This window comes from Balaenoptera musculus, chromosome 4, assembly GCF_009873245.2.
Source record: "Balaenoptera musculus isolate JJ_BM4_2016_0621 chromosome 4, mBalMus1.pri.v3, whole genome shotgun sequence".
NCBI classification, from domain to species: Eukaryota; Metazoa; Chordata; class Mammalia; order Artiodactyla; family Balaenopteridae; genus Balaenoptera; species Balaenoptera musculus.
The window spans coordinates 118,755,763-118,776,888 of NC_045788.1; the positions used below are offsets into that span (position 1 = coordinate 118,755,763).

The 21,126-nt window shown below is 38.7% G+C and overlaps 1 protein-coding gene across 2 annotated transcripts; it reads right to left on the bottom strand.

Annotated features, from left to right (window-relative positions):
- Window positions 1–42: 42 nt before the first annotated feature.
- Window positions 43–20,912, bottom strand: BTG3 (BTG anti-proliferation factor 3). 2 transcript variants are annotated; one of them, XM_036851643.1, is made up of 5 exons: window positions 20,729–20,907; window positions 17,159–17,337; window positions 12,438–12,575; window positions 6,697–6,904; window positions 747–1,418 (listed from the first exon to the last, which is right to left on the bottom strand). In XM_036851643.1, the coding sequence occupies exons 2-5, from the start codon at window positions 17,329–17,331 to the stop codon at window positions 1,179–1,181; spliced, it is 759 nt and encodes a 252-aa protein (XP_036707538.1). In that variant the 5' UTR covers window positions 17,332–17,337; window positions 20,729–20,907; the 3' UTR covers window positions 747–1,178. The 2 variants fall into 2 exon arrangements, with proteins under 2 accessions (XP_036707539.1, XP_036707538.1); XM_036851644.1 differs by lacking the exon at window positions 12,438–12,575 and having other exon boundaries at window positions 43–1,418; window positions 20,729–20,912.
- Window positions 20,913–21,126: the final 214 nt, after the last annotated feature.

Here is a 21,126-nt window from a genome sequence, read left to right on the forward strand (position 1 = left end):
GTACGTCAACAGAATTTATCAGCAAACACAACAGAAATATCTGGAACAGCCAAGGACATCCAATGATTTATTAGCAAGTTGTGATTTTCCTGGTAAGTCAAATAATTTAAGACTAGAAATCTAAAGATGTAGGTAATGAGAAAACATAATGATCTTTTAGTTTTTAAAAATTTACCTTTGGGAAAAAACCTAAATTCTTTTATCTTTTTTCTCTTTTAGTTCAAGTACACTTACGAGACTGATGGCATTACAGTGGTATAAATATGGACTACTGAAGAATCTGAAGTACTGTACTATTTGGCTTTATTTTAGACATCTAATAAAGACTTTTAACATGTTGAAAAAAAAAGCACAAGGCACAGAGATTAGCGTAGCTATAAGAACATTTCTGCTTTATGCCATGGCACTAGGCGTATAAGTCAGATGTCATATCAAAATTTGTACAGGCCAAATTCTTGGTTAGGAAAATCCTACATATAGTGACTCTAATGGTTGAAAGATATTTCATTATATTTATATTTTCAATTATCTACTACTAACAAACAAACTTTAGATGTTTTATATGAATCTTTTGATACTATAGCCTTTGGGAAAGGTATGGTTAATAAAAAGTTAATTTTTTAAAGAAAAGTTAAAATTGTTACATTGCTTTTTTTCTTTGCTAAATATTTAATTAAACACATGGAAGTGAGATACCCCCTTTGCTTTCTCCCTTTTTATGCACAGAACAGAAGCACACATTGTCATGCCTCAAACTACTTTTTATTTGCAACTACATGATTTCACGCAATTCTTCTAAACAACGACATAAAATAGATTTCCTTGTGTATAAATAACTTACATACTCTCCATAAAGTAAATGCTCAAAGGTGCTAGAACAGATCGTCCACTCCTACAGTGTTCTCATATCCAACAGAGTTGATGCACAATATATAAATACTCAAGTCCAATATTAAAAACTCAGGCACTTGACTAACTTTAATAAAGTTTCTCAAACTATATCAATATATCTAAAGTGCATATATATTTTTTAAGAAAGATTATTCTCAATAACTTCTCTATAAAAATAAGTTTGATGGTTTAGCCCATCTAACTTTACTACTTTGAGTATGAACTTTTAATATGCAGTCAGGCTTATTCTACCTTCTCTCAACATGACACCAAAAGAATCAAAGCAGCTAGTGAGGTGCTAACATGTGAGGATTAATCCAGTGATTCCGGTCACAATGCATTCCAGGAGGAGGTACCCATGTTACTGGAATTGGGCGATATGGTTTATTCTTCCTTCCCTGATTTGGATAACCAAATGGAACAGGAGGAGGGTAGTGACTTTGATGACCATTCCCTCGGTACATTCCTGGTTTTTTTCTGGGTAAAGGGTGCCACATTGGAAGAGGCGGGAATATCAGCTCTGAAATCTGTAAAGAAGAGAAAACAGTAAGTTAATAAAAAGAAAAAATTAGTCATGTGTTATATAAAAAGTAGGTGACCTTCCAGATTACTCATTAAAGAAAAACAAAATCACTCACCCACAACCCTAAGAGTAGGTCTAAGGCACATTCCTACAATCAAGTCTAAATATGTTAAAAACCTCAAATATAACAGGTGATCAATCAGCATTTTTTTACTAAATGAGTGAAAATGAATAACCTCAAACACAGCACTCTAAAGCAACCGGATATTTTCTGGCTATTTCAACCAAAGAAGATGAAAACACGGAATGAATAGAAGCTTGTAAGGACACATCATGTTTTAGACCACTGGTTTCCACAGCTGGCTAAAGAGTCACCTAAGAAGCTTTTAAACACAAAATGTTCATGCCCCAGCCCTGGTCTACTGAACAATATTAACAAAACTTTAGGAAGAAAGGCCAAGTATTTTGATGACACTGCCGGTGATTCTAATGTAGCCAGTTTAGCATTTTGGAAAACAGTCTTAGATTATCCCATAAGTCAAGTGGGACATCAAGTTCACATCATTCAAAATGTTATCAGCAGTTTCAGACCCCTCTGCTCAGAATGCCACACCCTGTGACTATGAGTTTCAGAGTTCTCTGATTTCTAATCTGCTCTTCCTAGCATAGGCATTTAAAAATTTATATTCTGTATAACAGCACTGCATTCATGATAGAAAATTCAAAAGGTACAAAATTGTACACAGTGGAAAAAAGTCTCTCTTCTTTATGTGATTACCAGCTACCCTCTCAGAGGCAACTGACAGTAATCAATTGTTTGATTATCTTTAGAGATATTCTATGAATATACTTGTGTATACAGCTATATACACATTTATAAAAACTCACAAAATTCTGTATTCTGCTTTTTGCACTTGATAAATACATCTCAGAGACATTCATCTAAGTACATAACGACTTTTTTTGTCATTTTACAGCTAGACAGTAATGCAATGACTATGCCATAACTAAATTAACTGGTGTCTTGTTGATAGTACATTTAGGCTGCTTTCAGTCTTTTAATATCAAAAAAACAATGCACAAAAGCAAACAAAACAATGCAACAGTGAATAACCTTAGCACAGTTAATTCTTGGTTATCTACAATAATGGGGAAATAAAGAATTTAGAGTTCAAATAATTGACCTATACTACAAACCAGTAGCAAAATGGAATGTTTTCATTTCTTTCTACATTGGGGTGTTGATAAGCTTTTAAAACTGTCAGAAAGCAGACACAATCCCACAGGCAACCACTGTTCTGATTTTTATCACCAGACTGAGTTTTCCCTGTTTGTGAACTTCATATAAATGGAATCATGTGGCATGTATTCTTTTGTATCTGGCAATTTTTTTTTTTTTGGCCACACCGCCTGGCTTGTGGGATCTTAGTTCCCCAATCAGGGATCAAACCCGCACCCTCCGCAGTGGAATAGGGAAGTCCTAATCACTGGACCGCCAGGGAATTCCCCAGCAAAATTCTTTTGCTCAATCAGATGTTTTTTAGGTCCTTCCGTATTGTGTCTATTATTAGGTTTTTCTGTTTTATTGCTATTATCCTACTGGGTGAATGAATACACAATTTCCTCCCATTCACTTGTTAATGGGTATTTGGGTGGTTTTCCTTTTTTTTTTTTTTTTTAAACAATTATGAAAAAAGCTGTTATAAACATTCTGATATGAGGCTTTGTAGATATTTGTTTTTTTCATTTCTCTTGTTAAATACTTAGGAGTGGAACTGTTGGGTTATAGGGCAGATGCATATTTAACTTTGTAAACGCCAGTTTTCCAAAGTGGTTATACCATTTTACACTCCTATCAACAGTTTATGAATCCAGCTGCTTCACATCCTTGCCAACATTTGGTATTGTCAGACGTTTTAATTTTAGCCATTCTGGAAGTAGTGTTTCACTGTGGTTTAAATTTGAATTTTCCTGATGACAAATAAGGTTGAGCACCTTTTTCATTTGCTTACTGGTCACTTATATAACTTCTTTTGTACAGTGTTTATTCTCATCTTTTGCCCACTGTTTTTAATTGGATCATGTCTTTTATTAGTGATTTATAGGAGTGATTTTTAAAGTATATTCTGGAAACAAGTCCTTTGACAAATATATGTATTGAGAATATTTTGTCCCAGTCTATGCTTTTGCCCATTCGTTTTCTTAATGGTTTCTTTTTATTTATTTATTTTTATTTATTATTTGGCTGCGTTGCGTCTTTGTTGCTGCGCGTGGGCTTTCTCTAGTTGCAGCGAGCAGGGGCTACTCTGTTGCAGTGCGCGGGCTTCTCATTGCGGTGGCTTCTCTTGTTGCAGAGCACGGGATCTAGGCACAAGGGCTTCAGTAGCTGTGGCTTGCGGGCTCTAGAGCGAAGGCTCAGTAGTTGTGGCACATGGACTTAGTGGCTCCACGGCATGTGGGATCTTCCCAGACCAAGGATTGAACCCGTGTCCCCTGCATTGGCAGGTGGATTCTTAACCACCACGCCACCAGGGAAGTCCCTCAAATTAGTTTTCTAATGTATGGTATCAGGTAGCAGTTAGGTTCACTTTTTTTTTTTTTTAATATATAGATTATCCAATTGTTCCAGTACTAGTTCTTGTAGACTTTCCCTACTGAATTGCTTTGGCACTTTTATTTTAAAAAAAACAAAAACAAAATTGTACATACATGGGTCTACTTCTGGACTCTATCTGTTACAATAATATATTTATATATCTTTAAATCATTATCACACTATCTTGATAAACATAATGACTTAATATTAGCGTGAGATCTATGACTTGATTCTCCTTTCTTTAAATTTTATCTAGAAAAAGCATTTTGGGATTTTGATTGATAGCAAGTTGAAACTATAGATCAATTTGGGGAGAAATAAATAACATAATCTTCATTCTTAATTAGTAGAGACTTATCTCTGGAGGTTCCTTTCAGAAAACAGACCCCCCTCAGAGAACAAAGACCCCAAGCTCAGAATTATTTTGCCCATACTTTGATAACCTCTTTTTTAAGGCTCTTGGTAATGCCAGGTTCAAGATGGAAAAATGGATAGGTTAAAAAAACATTAAAGTGGGGCTTCCCTGGTGGCGCAGTGGTTGAGAGTCTGCCTGACAATGCAGGGGACACGGGTTCGAGCCCTGGTCTGGGAGGATCCCACATGCCGCGGAGCGACTGGGCCCGTGAGCCACAACTACTGAGCCTGCGTGTCTGGAGCCTGTGCTCCACAACGGGAGAGGCCGTGATAGTGAGAGGCCCGTGCACCGCGATGAAGAGTGGCTCCCATTTGCCGCAACTGGAGAAAGCCTTCGCACAGAAACGAGGACCCAACACAGCCATAAATAAATAAATTAATTAATTAATTAAACAAAACAAAACAAAACAAAAAAAACATTAAAGTGGACCATCTGCACCAGCTTTCTACACAATGATTTTAAGAGCTATGCTTCTCATTCATGAAATGTTTTGTGATTACAATGTCAAGGAGAAATGTTTTATTTTAAAAGCACATAAAGGACAGTTCAATTTCTATGCCTTTCTGTTATAATTTTATCCTAATAGTCTTTCAACATATGGGAAAACAAATACAATTTAATTTTAAAAGAAAATCTAAAAATTAAAGGTCAATTTACTTGAAAAAATTAGCAGCAATCAGTTCAATTTGGAATTTACATTCTTACTTTGCTCCGTAACAAATAAAATTCTTGAGGTAAAATTAGCGCACATCTGAATGAATTCCAGGCAATTTAACAATGGTAATCTGTAGTATGTAATACATCATACAGAGGAAAAAAATGTCCAAAATATTTATGGCAATGGTGTTAAAAATGATCCCTGAATTACAAATATTATGTTTACTTATGTATATAGGGAATCTCTTGGGAAGAATACAAAATAACTGGTAATGAAAACCTCCATACAAGGGCACAAGACTGGTCATTGTGGGAAGAGGAGGACGTGTCACTATTATACTATTTTTTTTTAAATTAATTAATTAATTAATTAATTTATGGCTGTGTTGGGTCTTTGTTGCTGTGTGGGCTTTCTCTAGTTGCGGTGAGTGAGGGCTACTCTCATTGTGGTGCGCGGGCTTGTCATTGTGGTGGCTTCTCTTGCTGCGGAGCATGGGCTCTAGGTGCGCAGGCTTCAGTAGTTGTGGCACGTGGGCTCAGTAGCTGTGGCTTGTGGGCTCTAGAGTGTAGGCTCAGTAGTTGTGGCACATGGGCTTAGCTGCTCCGCGGCACGTGGGATCTTCCTGGACCAGGGCTCAACCCCGTGTCCTCTGCATTGGCAGGTGGATTCTTAACCACTGTGCTACCAGGGAAGCCCCTATACTCTTTCATACTGTTTCAAGTTTTTGTTTTGGTTTGTATTTTTTTAAAAGCAGGTGCATATGTTATAATAGACACATACACATATACCCCTAAGAATGTGATAATCTTCAGAACTAATCTTCCTCTCAAGCCTAGGAAGGATAATTCAACAATTTAAAAAAAAATTAAGAACTCAAAAATTAAGTTATACTGAAAGGATGTTCATTATATAAATGTATCCTGGATTTAAAGGTTCAGTTTCTCATACTCATGATACTCTGATTTCTTACTCATTAAGGTCTAAATTCTCATTTTAGTCCAAATCAAACCCTACCAGAAACCTGGTATGTTTAATTATGTCTAATTAAGGCCAAATTAATAAAAATAGGTATATTTAAAAATATACTCAAAATTAGAAAAACTACACGTACAGAATAAGGCTCAACTCAAAGGACTTCTTTAAATTTTTGTATTAGTAGCTATATGACTCTTTAAATGTTAAAGCAAAGAAAGATTGTTTTGGCTTGAGTGAAAAATTAAAGAATAATTTAGTGAGGTTTCTCTTTAATCATAGAAAGGGAAAGAACATGAAAGTTAGGTACAAATTGGAAGTGTTAAAGGCTGCAAAAAAATGAGTGGCTATTTTTGAATGCAATAAGGATTTTTAAAACATTAGGAATGTTTTAGCACCATGATTTTTCCTATTGTTTTTACAATGTATTCATCGCACTTATTTAGTAAAGCAGACCTTTGATAAAATGACTCAGGATGCCTATTTCGTCTCAGAGGAAGCAGCTTCCCCTTAGCGTGGGAAGGCAAGAACCGTGATCCAGAATTTCAGCTCAGAAACTTTGGGCAATATAAGCAGGACTACCTAGAATGCCCTTGCAAGCCTTGCTCATGACCTTCAATATGGAGCCACTTCATGGTTACCTGGTACACGGGGCTGGGGGTCGCAGCCACTGAATTGGGTTTCACTTCTACTTCCTTACTTGTTTCTTCATCTGAAGAAGAGGACCCTGAATGATAATCAGAGGTAACCTTATCAAGGGCCCTGGTCACTTTCTTGGAAATCTCATCCTTGTTCTCTTCCTCATTTTCAAAGCTGGCAACAATGAATGCATTGTTTTTCTCTCCATACCTAAGAATAAAAAAACCAAAAAACGTACACACCTTGAAGTCACATCAACAAAGCAAGAAATGTCCATAAAAACAATTGAACAGGTCTGGACATGCCATCAGTCCCAGGCAAAGAAGGAACCCTCCCAGAACTTGATTCTACATCTATAGTATCCTAACGAAGCTTCATGCCAACAGGCAGGCCACAATTTTCTACTTCTAGTCTATTAAAGTACAAATACAAAGTGACCTCATTCTCTTTTCCAATTTTCTTTTCTACTGCCTCCTGACAAAAATAGTTGTTTACGATATCAAAGAGAAACTCACTGTTTTGATTACATTTTTGTATGTACCATTGAAACTGGCCATACAGAACTTTCTAACAAATTTTTAACTGACCCTTATAACGTAGATCCTAGTAATTCAAGTCAAAACTCAACCAGACATCTCCTGTGGGATTTACTTTTACCACGATTAAATAAAAAAGAGGCCTGTGTTTCTTATATCCACACTGACAAAAATGAGAACTGAGGCAACTGTTGAAGTTAAAGGGAAAAAAAAAAACTACTGTTGAGGAAAATAAAAGGATTTTGCTTGAATTATACTGCTGATTTCATAGAGATTCCTATGATAAATGCTTACCCCTCATCTTAATTTTTTTAAATTAAGCAAACGTTATCCTTCCAAAACATTTTTAAAGCTTTGATCTAAGAAAAATAATTGTCAGAACATGTAACTTTGGCTGTTGGGTACTAGAAAAAAGGAAAATAAATTCTGCAATGAGGAAAAATAGCACAACACACAGTAAAACTAGGAGTTTTCATTGAGAGGACAGAGGAGAAACCCACAAATCCATTCACATAGATTGCACAACATAAACACTATGAAACAATTTCTAGGAAGTGTTAGGACAAAGGAAATGAATTGTTAAGCAGTCTTACACAGCATGTAATTAAAGTTAAACAAAGTGATTCTAAGCTTAAAAAATATAAAAACATCAACAGAAAATAGGGTTAATTGACTATGATGTCAGTTAATTTCATTCATGATAATTCTTGTCTCAAATTATTTCTGAATCAGGATGATATCTACAATTAAGTAAAAGGCCTAACTGCAACAAAGCCTTTGAAAGTTTAAATGGCAATCAAGTAGTCTCACAGGTGAGTTCTATTTCTTTCAACTGTGGTATCTTCCGACCTCATAGGCTAGATGGGGCCATAAATGCAATCTAAATATGGTACATAATTTCCTTTTCTATTCTTTTTCAGTCTCTCTCATAAAAGGAGTTACTGCAGGATGGTGGAAAGAGCACTAGACTTGTTTCTGGTTCTGTTCTGTCATTAACTAGCTCTGTTACCAGGTGCAAGTTATTTAATCTCTCCGGGCCTTAGTTTCCTATCTGCAGAATGAGGAAGCTGAAGATAGCTGGATAGTGGTTAGTCTTCAGCTGGTGATTCTTCTTAGCAGAAGATGCCTGAACAGTGGGAAGGGTTCTTCACAACACAGAATTCATTAAGTATAATTTCAAGATTACTTAGCCTTGGGTTGTAGCAGTGGAAATCTACCCCTTGGTCCTTTCCAGGTTTAAAGATGCAACAAATTTCAATACAATCAAAGGTTAATTCATATATTAATGCCAGCAGTATTAATAATGGGCTTAGGCCTACATTCAGTATTGCCCATTAATGGAGTAGTCAAAATTCAAGCAAAACAGAAAGGCAAGAAATTTGAGAAAAATCCCTGCCTCTGTAGAAACAGAAACCTAATCCAAGGGCAGACATCTAATGATTGAAGGATCAGCTTTATTAACTCAGGTTTCTTCGACACTCAAGCTCAGTTAGGTTCTACAATTTTCCCGTGGTAGTATTTTGCTATGAGGGCTCTCTTCAGGGTAAGTGAAGCTGCTTACTATATTACTGTAACATTAGAATGTGCAGTTAATTCCTCAGAATTCATAATGGACAACTTTTAAATTTTCCAATTTTCAATGACACACTGCTAAAACATTCAGGCCTACTGAGTTAATTTGAAACAAATCAATAGTATCTATTGCTCTTTATCAGGAAAAGAAAGGATTATCGAAATTACAAACAAACAAAAAATGAAGTGTAGAATATTGAGTAGATAATAAAGCTGCCAGCTACTTGCAGGCCTTCTCCTTATAGGATCTGTTGTCTATTTAGTATCTTCTCAAATATTTCACTCAGTGAAATATTTCTAACTATATAACACTTTGCACTCTTCCAATATTTATCCTGATGGAATAACTCTATGAAGAATGTTCTCTTTGAGTGCATTTCAATTTTTTTTCATAACCTTAGTCTTTAGTATACCAATGAGTTATTATTTTTAATGACTCAAATATTTATTCAATTATATAACTGCTATATCAGCTTTAATTTTCAGAATATTTCCAGTTTTGGTCCAAAGGCACTAATATCTCAGTCTCCTCTATTAATTTATAGCAATCACCTCTACCCAGTCACTAACAGGTCTTTCTTTCTGGGATTTCTATCATCACTGAATGAGCACTCATATTCTGAAGATATCAATAATTTCTATTAACTGTGAAAAACCTCACATCATAGCCAATTTGGGGCAAAATTTTGATCATATATAAAAGAATTAGAAGGCTACTGAATGCAAAGATTTTCTTACATTAACAAGATTAAAGCACAGTAATTTTTTATTATCTGGCATCATCAAGAAATGAAGTATCCACTTAAGTAGAATGTCCATGTAACTAAAGCTTTTATCTTCAGGTGCCAAGATGTAGTTTAAGCATTTCAAATAAATATGTCCAAAATGTTTATATAATTAGCCAACTTCTTAAACATCCTTGGATATGGAAACTTTTCCCTAATGATTTAAGATCATTGTATTAAGTATTCATTATTTGATGGTGTGATAATACATTTGGGTCAACGCTTTTGCTTTTTTGTTCCTGCCTCTATGTCAGACTATTACTTTTGTTTGTAGCTTTATGACAACAGTATCCTGGGGGATCGGTTCCAGGACCATCCCTGCCTCCCCCCAAGGCCAAAATCTGTGGATGCCCAAGTACCTTAAATAAAATGGCATGGTATTTGCATACAACCTATGCACACCCTCCCATACACTTTAAATCATCTCTAGATTACTTATCATATCTAATACAATGTAACTGTTATATAAATAGTTGCATGGTATGGCACATTCAAGTTTTGCTTTTTGCAACTTCTTTTTCCCCCCCTCAAATATTTTTGAACTAAAGTTGGTTGAATGCATGGATGTGGAACCCTCAGATACAGAAGGCCAACTGTACTAGGAACAATCCCCTTTCAAATGCCACGTAATTTTTTATGAGCTGAAAAACTACACAACTAACTTAAAAGAACTGTGTGTTAAGTAAGAGTAAATCATGATCACAGTGTGGGCCTCATAAAAAGTAAACATTTCAATATAATAACTTTGTGATAGCTATTTCTTGTATAATGAGGTCTTCTGCACGGATTCAGTGGACCAAGTCTACAAAACAAAGTCTGATCCTGGCCTACGGTAAGTGCTTAATTAGTCCCAGACTGTAAAAATGTTTGACCTTCTTAGACCAAAAATTGAGGTATCTTGCTCTTCCTTTTTCTGAGAAATAAGTATTGGAGAATCTACTACCTACACCCGGTTTCCCAAAGCAATAAGCTTATATAAGCCACCAGCTTATATCAAGCAGCTCCAGGGTGGTCCAGAAAATTGTTGCAGGATTACCACTCATTTTTTCCAACATGTCTTCACCACCACTTTCATTGCTGGAGATCAGGTCATAGGCTATGACCACCTTTGGAACATATTAGGGTTGCATCAAAAAGCACCTCTACTATAATCAATGGGTGAATTGTACCTCTAAACCAAAGAGAAAACCCTAAAGGAACAGCTGTAGGAAATCACTCACAGGGGTTCCATGCATCTATTCATCCTGTTCCTCCTGCCTGGAAATGTCCTTCTAACCTTGTCATCTAGTCAACTGCAACTCATCCTTCCCCACTCAGCTCAAGTATCACCTACTCTACAGTCAGCCCTCCATATCCATGGGTTCTGCATCCATGCATTCAACCAACCACAGACCAAAAACATTTGGGGAAAAAAAATCCAGAAAGTTCCTAAAAGCAAAACCTGAATTTTTTTCAATTCAAGCAACTATTTACATGGCATTTACATTGCACTTACAACTATTTACACAGCATTTACATTGCATTAGGTATTATAAGAAATCTAGAAATGATTTAAAGTATATGGGAGGTTATGCATAGGTTATATGCAAATACTACACTATTTTATATAAGGGACTTGAGCATCCGAGGATATTGCCTCTGCCTGTGTGTGTGTGTGCATGTGGCCGGGGCAGGGGCATGTTCTGGAACTAATCCCTCACCAATACCAAGGGCTGACTATAGTCTTTCCTGAGGCAGTAACTTTCTCCTTTGTGCCAGCAACTACTGCATTTTGTACATACTTCTATTATAGCACAAATCACACTCTGTTGTAATCTGCTTATTCTTTCTTCTCCCTTATTACACTCTGAACTACCTGAAAGAAGAATGTCACTTTCATTTTTTAAAAACCCCACAACTAAGAATGCCTGGTCCAAAATGAGTATTTTAATTTAATTTAATTTATTTATTTATCTATTTATCTATTTATTTATGGCTGTTGGGTCTTTGTTGCTGCGCATGGACTTTCTCTAGTTGCAGGGAGTAGGGGCTGCTCTTCGTTGTGGTCTGCGGGCTTCTCTTGTTGCAGAGCATGGGCTCTAGGCACGCGGGCTTCAGTAGTTGCAGCACTTGGGCTCAGCAGTTGTGGCTCGCGGGCTCTAGACTGCAGGCTCAGTAGTTGTGGCGCACGGGCTTGGTTGCTCCGCGGCATGTGGGATCTTCCTGGACCAGGGCTCAAACCCGTGTCCCCTGCCTTGGCAGGCCGATTCTTAACCACTGTGCCACCAGGGAAGCCCACAATGAGTATTTTTAGAATGAATGAAGTTCAATTAGATTTCATACCTAACACTCACCTTTTACAATTCTGCTCATTTAGGAGACAAGAAATAATTTCCATTATGAAAATAAAACCATGAAAATATCACTCAGCCACTTAAAAACCAAAAAGGGGGAGGAAGGCAAGAGTAGAAACAAACAAACAGAAATCAACCAAAAGTTAATATCCAGTATTATTTGGGATTAGTGTCTTTCCTAATTTGAAGAGGGGAAAGACAAGGGCACCACCAATGAAAGAAGATATAATTGACCTATAGGGAGTCTAGGTGTCTAAATTCTACAATAGAGTTCTTGGTAAAGCTCTAAAAAAAACCCCTGCTCTATCAGTTTTTGAGTTTCCTTAGCTGTAAAACAGGAACGTAACCAGTCTTTCACTATCACCTCCAAGAAGAATAGTTTACAAAATTCACAGCTGAGAAAGCCAAACAACCAGCTCCTGGCTATAAAAATACATGCGTAGGCAGTACCTGAGAGAATTTCAAAAAATCAGTTCCAGCATGGTAATCAGTTCAGCCGCCAAACTCAAGAACTCACCGACAGCACACCTCACATGGGTCCACCCATAGAGTGAGTTCCTTTGGCAAGCCCAGGTCACTGTACAAAATGCAGCTGTTCTCACAGGCTTTCAGGACATCAGGATCAACTCTCTGAAACTTATTGACACGAATGCATCTACAACAAAGTGGAGTAATGTTAATAGCTTTAAATAAATATAAATCAGAAACTTTGTTATATCTATTGGTATTTACCAACATGAATTTAAAAAAGTAAAATGAACCCTGGCAAAGAACCCAGGAATATCTATCCTAAATAGATAATAAATCTGAACTAAAGGCAAAGAGGCAGCAGCATCATCAAGACTACCCAGCCTGGTGGAAAGAAGAGTCTGTGTGAGCACAGGGAAATCACTAGAACTGGCTCTACTTCATTTCACACAGAAACTACTCAATCTCACACATACATTAAATGAGCAAGCAGTACAAAAGTTGCATGAAATTACTTAGAGCTTTGAAGGTAAAAGTTTTAATAGGCCAAATTCCTATATAACAAAATCTCCAACTCACAAAAGACCTCAACCAATGGTTCAAATAATATTTGGAAATTCTTGTGACAAGTTTTGATCTGTTGTTACCTTGCTTAAGAAGGGTATCCTTTGCCTTACCTATAATTGTTCTCTAAATACCGAATCAGTCAAGGACACAGAACCATTCATACCATGTACTTAAGATTAAAATATAATCCAGGGACTTCCCTGGTGGTTCAGTGGTTAAGAATCCGTCTTCCAATGCAGGGGACGCGGGTTTGATCCCTGGTCGGGCAACTAAGCCCCACACCGCAACTACTGAGCCCGCGCACTCTGGAGCCCGCATGCCACTATGAGAGAGAAGCCCGCGCACCGCAACAGAAGATCCCGCATGCCACAATGAAGATCCTGCATGCCACAACTAAGACCCAATGCAGCCAAATAAATTAATTAAAAAATAATAATAATCCAAAAGTGTTATTGGCTTATTTCACTTAACCTCTGTTACTCGAGTTTTCTTTTTTTTTTTTTTAAGTTATCGAAAAAGAGAAAAAAATTCTAAACCACTAATGACTGTTCCTTTTTTTTTTTGGTCGCGCCACATGGCTTGCAGGGATCTTAGTTCCCCAACCAGGGATCTAACCCATGCCCACAGCAGTGAAAGCACAGAGTCCTAACCACTGGACTGCCAGGGAATTCCCATCTGTTCCATTTTTTCTAACCTAAGAAATACCATTCACAGCTACCTAACAGAATGCTCAAAGATGGCTCTCAGTATGAATGCAAAAATACCTGTTAAAATAAGTATTCTGCTTACATAGAGAAACGTTAGCTACAATGAAAGTATTTACTGCCTACAACTAAGAAATCAATAATAGAACCCAGGTTTTAATACAAGTCCTGAGTACTAGTATTATTGGGTGAATTTAGATTAAATCATTTTACTTCTTCTTCAGACTCCAAAAATATGGAAAATATAAGTTAATTGACAAATACTGATTATATTACTAAATACAATACTGTAACATCAACAGAATAAGGTACTATTTAAATTTTTTTTAAGATTAATTATTAGTTAATTTCAATTTTCATAAAAAACAATGGAAAAAGTTCTCATTAGGTAACAGCTAATACATATTTCTAAATAATAATAATAATAATAATAATAATAATAATAATAATAACTCTTTTTGAAGGTTTATCATGCAATGGAGAGTTTTCTAAATGCTCTGCATGTACAGGCATACCTCAGACACTGCAGGTTTGGTTCCAGACCACAGCAATAAAGCGAGTATCTCAATAAAGGTAGTCACACAAATTGTTGGTTTCCCAGTATATATAAAAGTTGTATTACAGTACACTGTAGTCTATTAAGTGTGCAATAGCATTATGTCTTAAAAAAAATGTACATAGCTTAATTAAAAACTACTTTATTGCTAAAAAATGGTAACCACCTGAGCCTTCAGCAAGTCTTTGTAACAGTAACACCAAAGATCACTGATCACAGATCACCAAAACAAATATAATAATGAAAAAGTTTGAAATACTGTAAGAATTACCAAAATGTGACACAGAGACACAAAGTGAGCAAATGCTGTTGGAAAACTGGCACTGACAGCCTTGCTCAATGCAGTTGCACAAACTTTCAGTTTATAAAAAACGCAATGTCTGTGATGTGCAATAAAGCAAAGCACAATAAAATAAGGTATGCCTATGTTAACTTTTTAAATTTTCACAATGATCCTGTGAGTTAGATACTATTTTCTCCACTATAAAAAAGAAAGGAGGCAGAGAGAGTTTGAGTAACTTGCCCAAAATTACACAGCTAGAAAGTAATGAATCCAGAGTTCAGATCCAGACCAGATGCCAACGTTCACTTTATTAAACAACCCTATTATGCCTGTACTTATCGTAACATCACCGTTAACAATTTAGCAAATTCAGAGTAAAAAAAAAATATTTTAAACCATGTAAGATACTCTTTATTCCTTTCTAGAAGATGGTCCTATGTTACAGATTCTAATGTTGTGTAGGTTGACTCAAAAGTCCCACATGCACCAGGATCAAAAGCAATTAAGGGTAAGGTAGATCTTAGATGTATGTGTTTGGTTTTTTTAATCTACAATGAGGGAGATGTAGGCTCTAAGCTTAAAAAAATATATGTAAATATAGATGCTTAAATAGAGACTCGCTTCAACAAAATTTGCATACCTTACATATTTTTATGCTATTTTTTTCACTCTAGATACTGTGACTATTTACCCATTAACCACTCTTCAAAAACAAGATTTTAAGAGCTGCATAAAAATAGTCCATTGTTTACTTAATGTTGACAGTGTAGTGCTTTCCAATTTTTTTGCAATTATAAAGTGTAAGAAATATCCATATGCATACATATTTGTCTGCATTTCTGATTATGCTTCTAGAATAGATTTTAGGAGATTTACTTTTCAAAGACTGTGAATATTTTTATAGATCTTGATAATGTTACCAAATTGCTCTTATTTGTATAAGAGAAACATACCCCCCTGCAGAGAAACATACTAATTTATAAAAACTTTAGAAGAAAAAGAACTTTACGGATTGAAGAGTCTACTAATTCTGGTTAATCCTATAGTCTATTCATTTTTATAAAAGAAACGACCCACAATTAACTCTAATAGTTTTCTACTTCAAAGACGGCTTCAAAATGACTCAATAATGATACTTCTGATTATATGCCAATTTAATCCTGTGGCTAACTTTTTTCCTCAAGTTTTTAGAATTAATGGAAATAAAATTATACACTGTCTGACCTTTAAGCATTTACTTGATAGTGTCTCCTTTTTCAGTAATAGTACGGTGGCTTGGCACTTCCAAAAGCCTTAGTCCAATGTCAATTACATCAGTGTAAAAAGCTTGAACAGCTCTAATTCACAAAAGCTGTTCACTCTATCAGAAATGAAGATGTGCAGAAAAAAATTAAGAGAATCAAATGAGAGGATAAAAAGCAGTAACTTGAGTGCTTTATATAGAACATCCACATTTCTACTTTCACTCACCACATTTTCCAATATACTAGGAAACCTCTTTGGATAGAAATGAAGAGGAAAATGTATCAATTACTTTGATTCTTTTCTTTTCAACAGATCATATGCTCACCTGGCTTTTAGCAAATGAGAATTAAACAAATCATATTTTCACCTCCCTTGCACACTCCGTGAACAGTCTTACACTTTCAAGAGCTCAGCGACTGAAAGGAAGTTCTTTTTACTGTGAAGGGCTGATTTGTGGAGGAATCTTTGGGGGCAGCAATATGCATAAATAAAAGAATTTCTGTATTCATGATAGTCACAACTGTTCCACTTTTATTTTTTTGGTCACATCCACAAATGGGGCACGGTTTGACAGCTGAAGTTTAGCAGAATATTCTCAACTCAGGTTCCCAAGTAGTCACATAAATACTAAAGAGTGAGCATGCCAGGACATGTTTTACAGGAGGCTGCTCTTCTTTAAACTGTAAATGTAACTTATAAACCACAGTACAAAAGATAGCTGCGAGTGAGAATTGCCTTCACTCTCAGAGACAAGGCTGTGGTAGGACTGTGGTATACAGAAAGCTCATAAGAATTTAGGGTCAGTGAGACCTGAATTCAAATCCCAGAGCTAATATTTACCAGTTGTGAATCATAGGTAAGTTACCTTCATCCATAAAATGGTTACACTGGCTTCTACCACAACGAATTATGCACAGTACAAATGAAATTATTCCTGTGTCAAGAACATGTTAGGTGTCTAATAATCTTAGTTCTCATCTGCCAAAAAACTTTTAACACATAACATGCAATTTACTTTTAGATACAAGGAACTCATTTCCCTCAACCCTTACCATGCCCCCTTTTAAGTGATAGTTTTAGGGGTTCTCTACAATTGGGAAAGCCCTCAACTACCTGTGATACTTAAAGAAAAACACTCAGGAACCACACTATGACCACAAGACAAGACTAACTCCCATGAGCCTATACTACTGGCCCCCCAAGTCCAGGCAGTGGGACTCCAACAACAAATACTTGTATTTTAAAGTGAATAAGGAAAAAATAAAACTGAGACGCTCCTGAGTTGGGTATTTTGCAGATAAACTGTGAAAGGCATGGCCTGGACACACCCATCATTCCTGGGGCCTGGCATTCATTTGAGGAGCTGATCAGCCTCTTCATTTAGTCCAATCTAACTGTCCAAGCTATTCCTTTACCTGTAGGCCTGTCCTTTTGATGGTTTTTCTGGATACCAGTGATTTTTATATTTTTCTTGAAGTATTAGAGTCAATTTCTCAGCAAACCTCTCGACTGCTTCTTTTTTCAACTTATCATGTTTTCGAACTAGCCTTGTGAAAAAGAAGACTACGGCAGCAATTTCGTTCTTCATCTTTCCCTGCAAAGATAAAATAGTTTTTCTCAAAAAACCAAAACATCACAACTTGAAGATAAAGCTCTGCAAAATATCCCTCCTTTAGAGCAGCACCCCTTCCTCCTTACAATTTTATCCTGTGTTTCACTGGCTCATATCTGGAGTAGGGAACAGTCACTAATTTATGCCATAAAGACCTTATTATAAAATACTGTTTAAGAGTCTTATCGCCTAGCTTTGTAAAGGCGTTCAGTAAAGAGAGCACACCAAATTGCTCCTGTTAGCTAAAATAAAATCGGAGATATCACTCAAAGAGAAGCATTACAATGATACCACTATATAGTTTTTACTAAATGTGTCAATATTTAGCTACAATAATTCAAGTTTAAAGTTCTATGAAATAACTTGTATTTTAAAACATAAAAAAGTCCACTTTAAAATCCAGTATTGTAGAGCCACTACAGAAGACAGTTTGGCAGTTCCTAAAAAGGTCAGATATATGGCTACCATATGACCCAGCAATTCTACTCCTAGCTCTATACCCAAGAGAAATGAAACCATATGTTCACACAAAAACTTGTACACAAATGTCCACAGAACCATTATTCATAATAACTAAAAAGTAGAAATAAACTAAATGTTGATCAACTGATAAATGGACAAATAAAGTGTGGTATATTATTCGGCAACAAAAAGAAATGACATACTGAAATGTGCTACAACATGTATGAAACTTGAATACATTATGCTAAAGGAAAGAAGCCAAAAGACCAAATACTGTATCACACCAATTATATGAAATGTCCAGAATAAGCAAATCTATATAAACAGAAAGTAGATTAGTGGCCTAGGGGTAGGAGGATGGGGGGAAAGGAGTGATGTGAGTGAGTAAGTATAAGATTTCCTTTTGAGGTGATGAAAATGTCCTAAAATTGACTGTGGTGATGGTTGTACAACTCTGTGAATGTACTAAAACCAAAGACCTGTACATTTTAAATGTGTGAATCATATAGTATGTGAATTATATTTCAATAAAGCTGTTATACACAAAGGAAAAAAATCCATTCTCGAGCTTCTGTAAGCATTCTTTCAAGAACAGAGATATATTTACCTAAAAAATATGACCAAAAAACCCAGCTCTATCAAAACGTATTTAAGAGAGTGGAAATTCAGGGTCATTCACAGAAAATCTAAAAGAAATAATCAGAGATTCAGCTGCATATTGGAACTGCCTCAAGAAGGACTCTTTTTAAATGACAGATCTGATTTATCACTGATTAATCCATAAAGGCAAAAACCTTGTACTGGGATTGTTTCGATGTATGTTCTGTCTTCGCTTGATGAGCTCATTCATTTGGCTGCTGTAAGTAACTTGGAGTTATTCAGATGCTGCGTTTACTAAGCAACATCACCTTTTCAGAGCCAATTATTAAAGACATACAGCCCCTGTTAGGTTTAGTGCAAAAACTGACCAACCCAGCCTATAGTTTGTGTTCTTTCACATTTAAAAAATAAAGCTGATCCTGTTAGCTTCCTTTTTCTTTTCTCAAACTTGCTCTTAAAGTCCGTCTTCATAAGATTCCTTTCCTCCTTGTGCAAATTCAAACAAGGGACCCCAGTGTGAAATAAATTCTATATGTTATTTGAGAGGTGTGCTGGCAGCCATGGCCACCCTGATGCTGGACGGGAAGACACCCAAACCTTCCTCCCGGAACCCTAGAATGCCAAGTCTACCTTCTATGGGCAGCTGCACACAACCCCAGCCCTCCACAACTGCTGTGCAGCCTCCTCCTGAAAAAAAAGGCAGCCATTTCCACTTATAAAGCTATATTTATACTCCACCACGTTACGATGGAAAAGAAAACCCACTGCAATTTAATACATGGTTTGGGATGAAACTTGCTGATGGAACTCCGTTAGCCTCCACCCCACCAAAGAAAACAAGAAAGGTACTCAATCCCTAACTAGCTCATTCTCCTCATTCATTAAATTGGCCAACTATGTTCCACATATCTGAGTTTTGTGTTCCTTTTGTTTTTTCTTCTCTGTTTCATATCAAAAAATAAAAGGAAGAAAGGAAGGAAAAGGACCACTTAGTGGTTGCTTTGGGTTGTAACACAAGATGAGTCATACGGAATTACTTTTGTTTTTTTTTTTTGTTTGAGGGAATGATGCCTGGAAGAGCTGAGAATTTAACCCACCTCCACCGGTCAGTATCCTAGGAGTACCAAAAGGGTACCCCCTAGAGGGGAGAGTTACGAGGTCAGGGAGAGAGAAACCAGAAGCTAGCGGGGCCAAGAAGCCCCTAGGCGTCTCGAGTAAGTCGCCGCAATCCCTCCACCCACACTCGGAGCGAAAAGCTCCCATTTTAAACATCGCACGGTGACGTCATCCAGGGACGTCGTCACCGAGGCGGCTGCTCCTCAAGTTCTACTTTGTTCCACAGGCTCCTCTGCTCACGGCGGCGGGCAGAGAACCCAAAGGAAAAAACCCAGTCCTGCCTTCCAGGAGTTTATAACTTTGTACTCTTCCCTCTCTTGTAACGAAAAGCTTCATCGCGGCCGTTTCTAGAAACAAGTTATTTCTCCCGACAGACGTTCCCAAGGTTGAGGAAGGGGGGGTGGTGGCGGGGGGAGGTCCCGGCCGCGGGGGGTGACGAGCCCTCGACCAGCCTCCGCGGCGACACAAAGCGGGCTCTGGACCCCGAGCGACAGGATCCCCACGGGGCCGGGAGTTGGGCTTTGTCAGCCATCCAAGCCTGCTGCTCGGCACTCGCGCTTGGGTTTGAAGAGCGCCGGGTGAGTAGGCACCAAACGTCTCCACCCACTCCTGGAAGAACGGCCTGCCCGCGCGTCCAACTTCTGCAATCGCGGGTTTTCCTGAGTTAAGGGGGCAGCGCCCCGAGCCCCCTTCCCTTCCCCCCGCGAACAGCCTCGCAGGCTCCGCAGCCCCCGGGCAGGCTCCAGCCTCCGGCAGCCCTGGGTTCGAGAACCGGGCTCCCCTCAGGCGCGACCCCCCTCCCGCCCCCCCAGACAGCGAGCCGGATCCCCGGCTCCAGAAAACCCACGGACGCGGAGGGGGAGGGGGCGTGGGAAGGCGCAGGGCTGTCGCCCACCGCGAGCAGAAGGTAACGCGCGGTGAAAACGTGGCAGGAGCCTCGAGGCGGCGACTCCTCCGTCGCGATGCCGCTGAGGGTCCCGCGGAAACCCTCGCGGGCCGCCCCCCTCAGTCCCAAGCCCTTCCTTCGCGCCGGGCCAGAGCCGATGCAAGCAGGTTCGACCCCGCACTCCTCCTGGTTCCCCCGCGCGCTGCCCGCCCGCGAGCCTTCGACGTGGCCGCAAAGGCGCCCGGACCACCCTCCTCCCGAAGCCCTCAGCCCCGCCATGTCCGCCTCCTCCCGGCCCGGTCTCCTCACCGCCGCCGCCTCCGCTCTGGGGCCACAGATTCCCTCCTGGCCGGGAACCGAGGGCGCCGCCTCAGCGGGCCGGCGCTCGGCGGCAATGAGCGCGGCGAGCCTCGTCTGGCGCGTGCGGCTCCCGCGTCGTCGGGCGGCCGAGCGCGCGCTGAGAGGGCGGGCTGGTGGGCGCGCGCGAGCGAGCGAGCGAGCGAGCGAGCGAGCGAGCGCGGCTCTGAAGCGGCGCGCGGGGGGCTCGCGGCCCGGAAGAGGGGAGGGGCAATGACCCGGGAAAGGGATGGCGCCGCGCGGGACCGGCTCGCGCTCCTGGGGGGGAGGAGCCGGAGGCGGGGCTTCGTCGACGTCCCGCCCCCAAGGCTCCGGCCTCGCTGTGCGAGCCGCGAAGCGCCTTCAGTCCT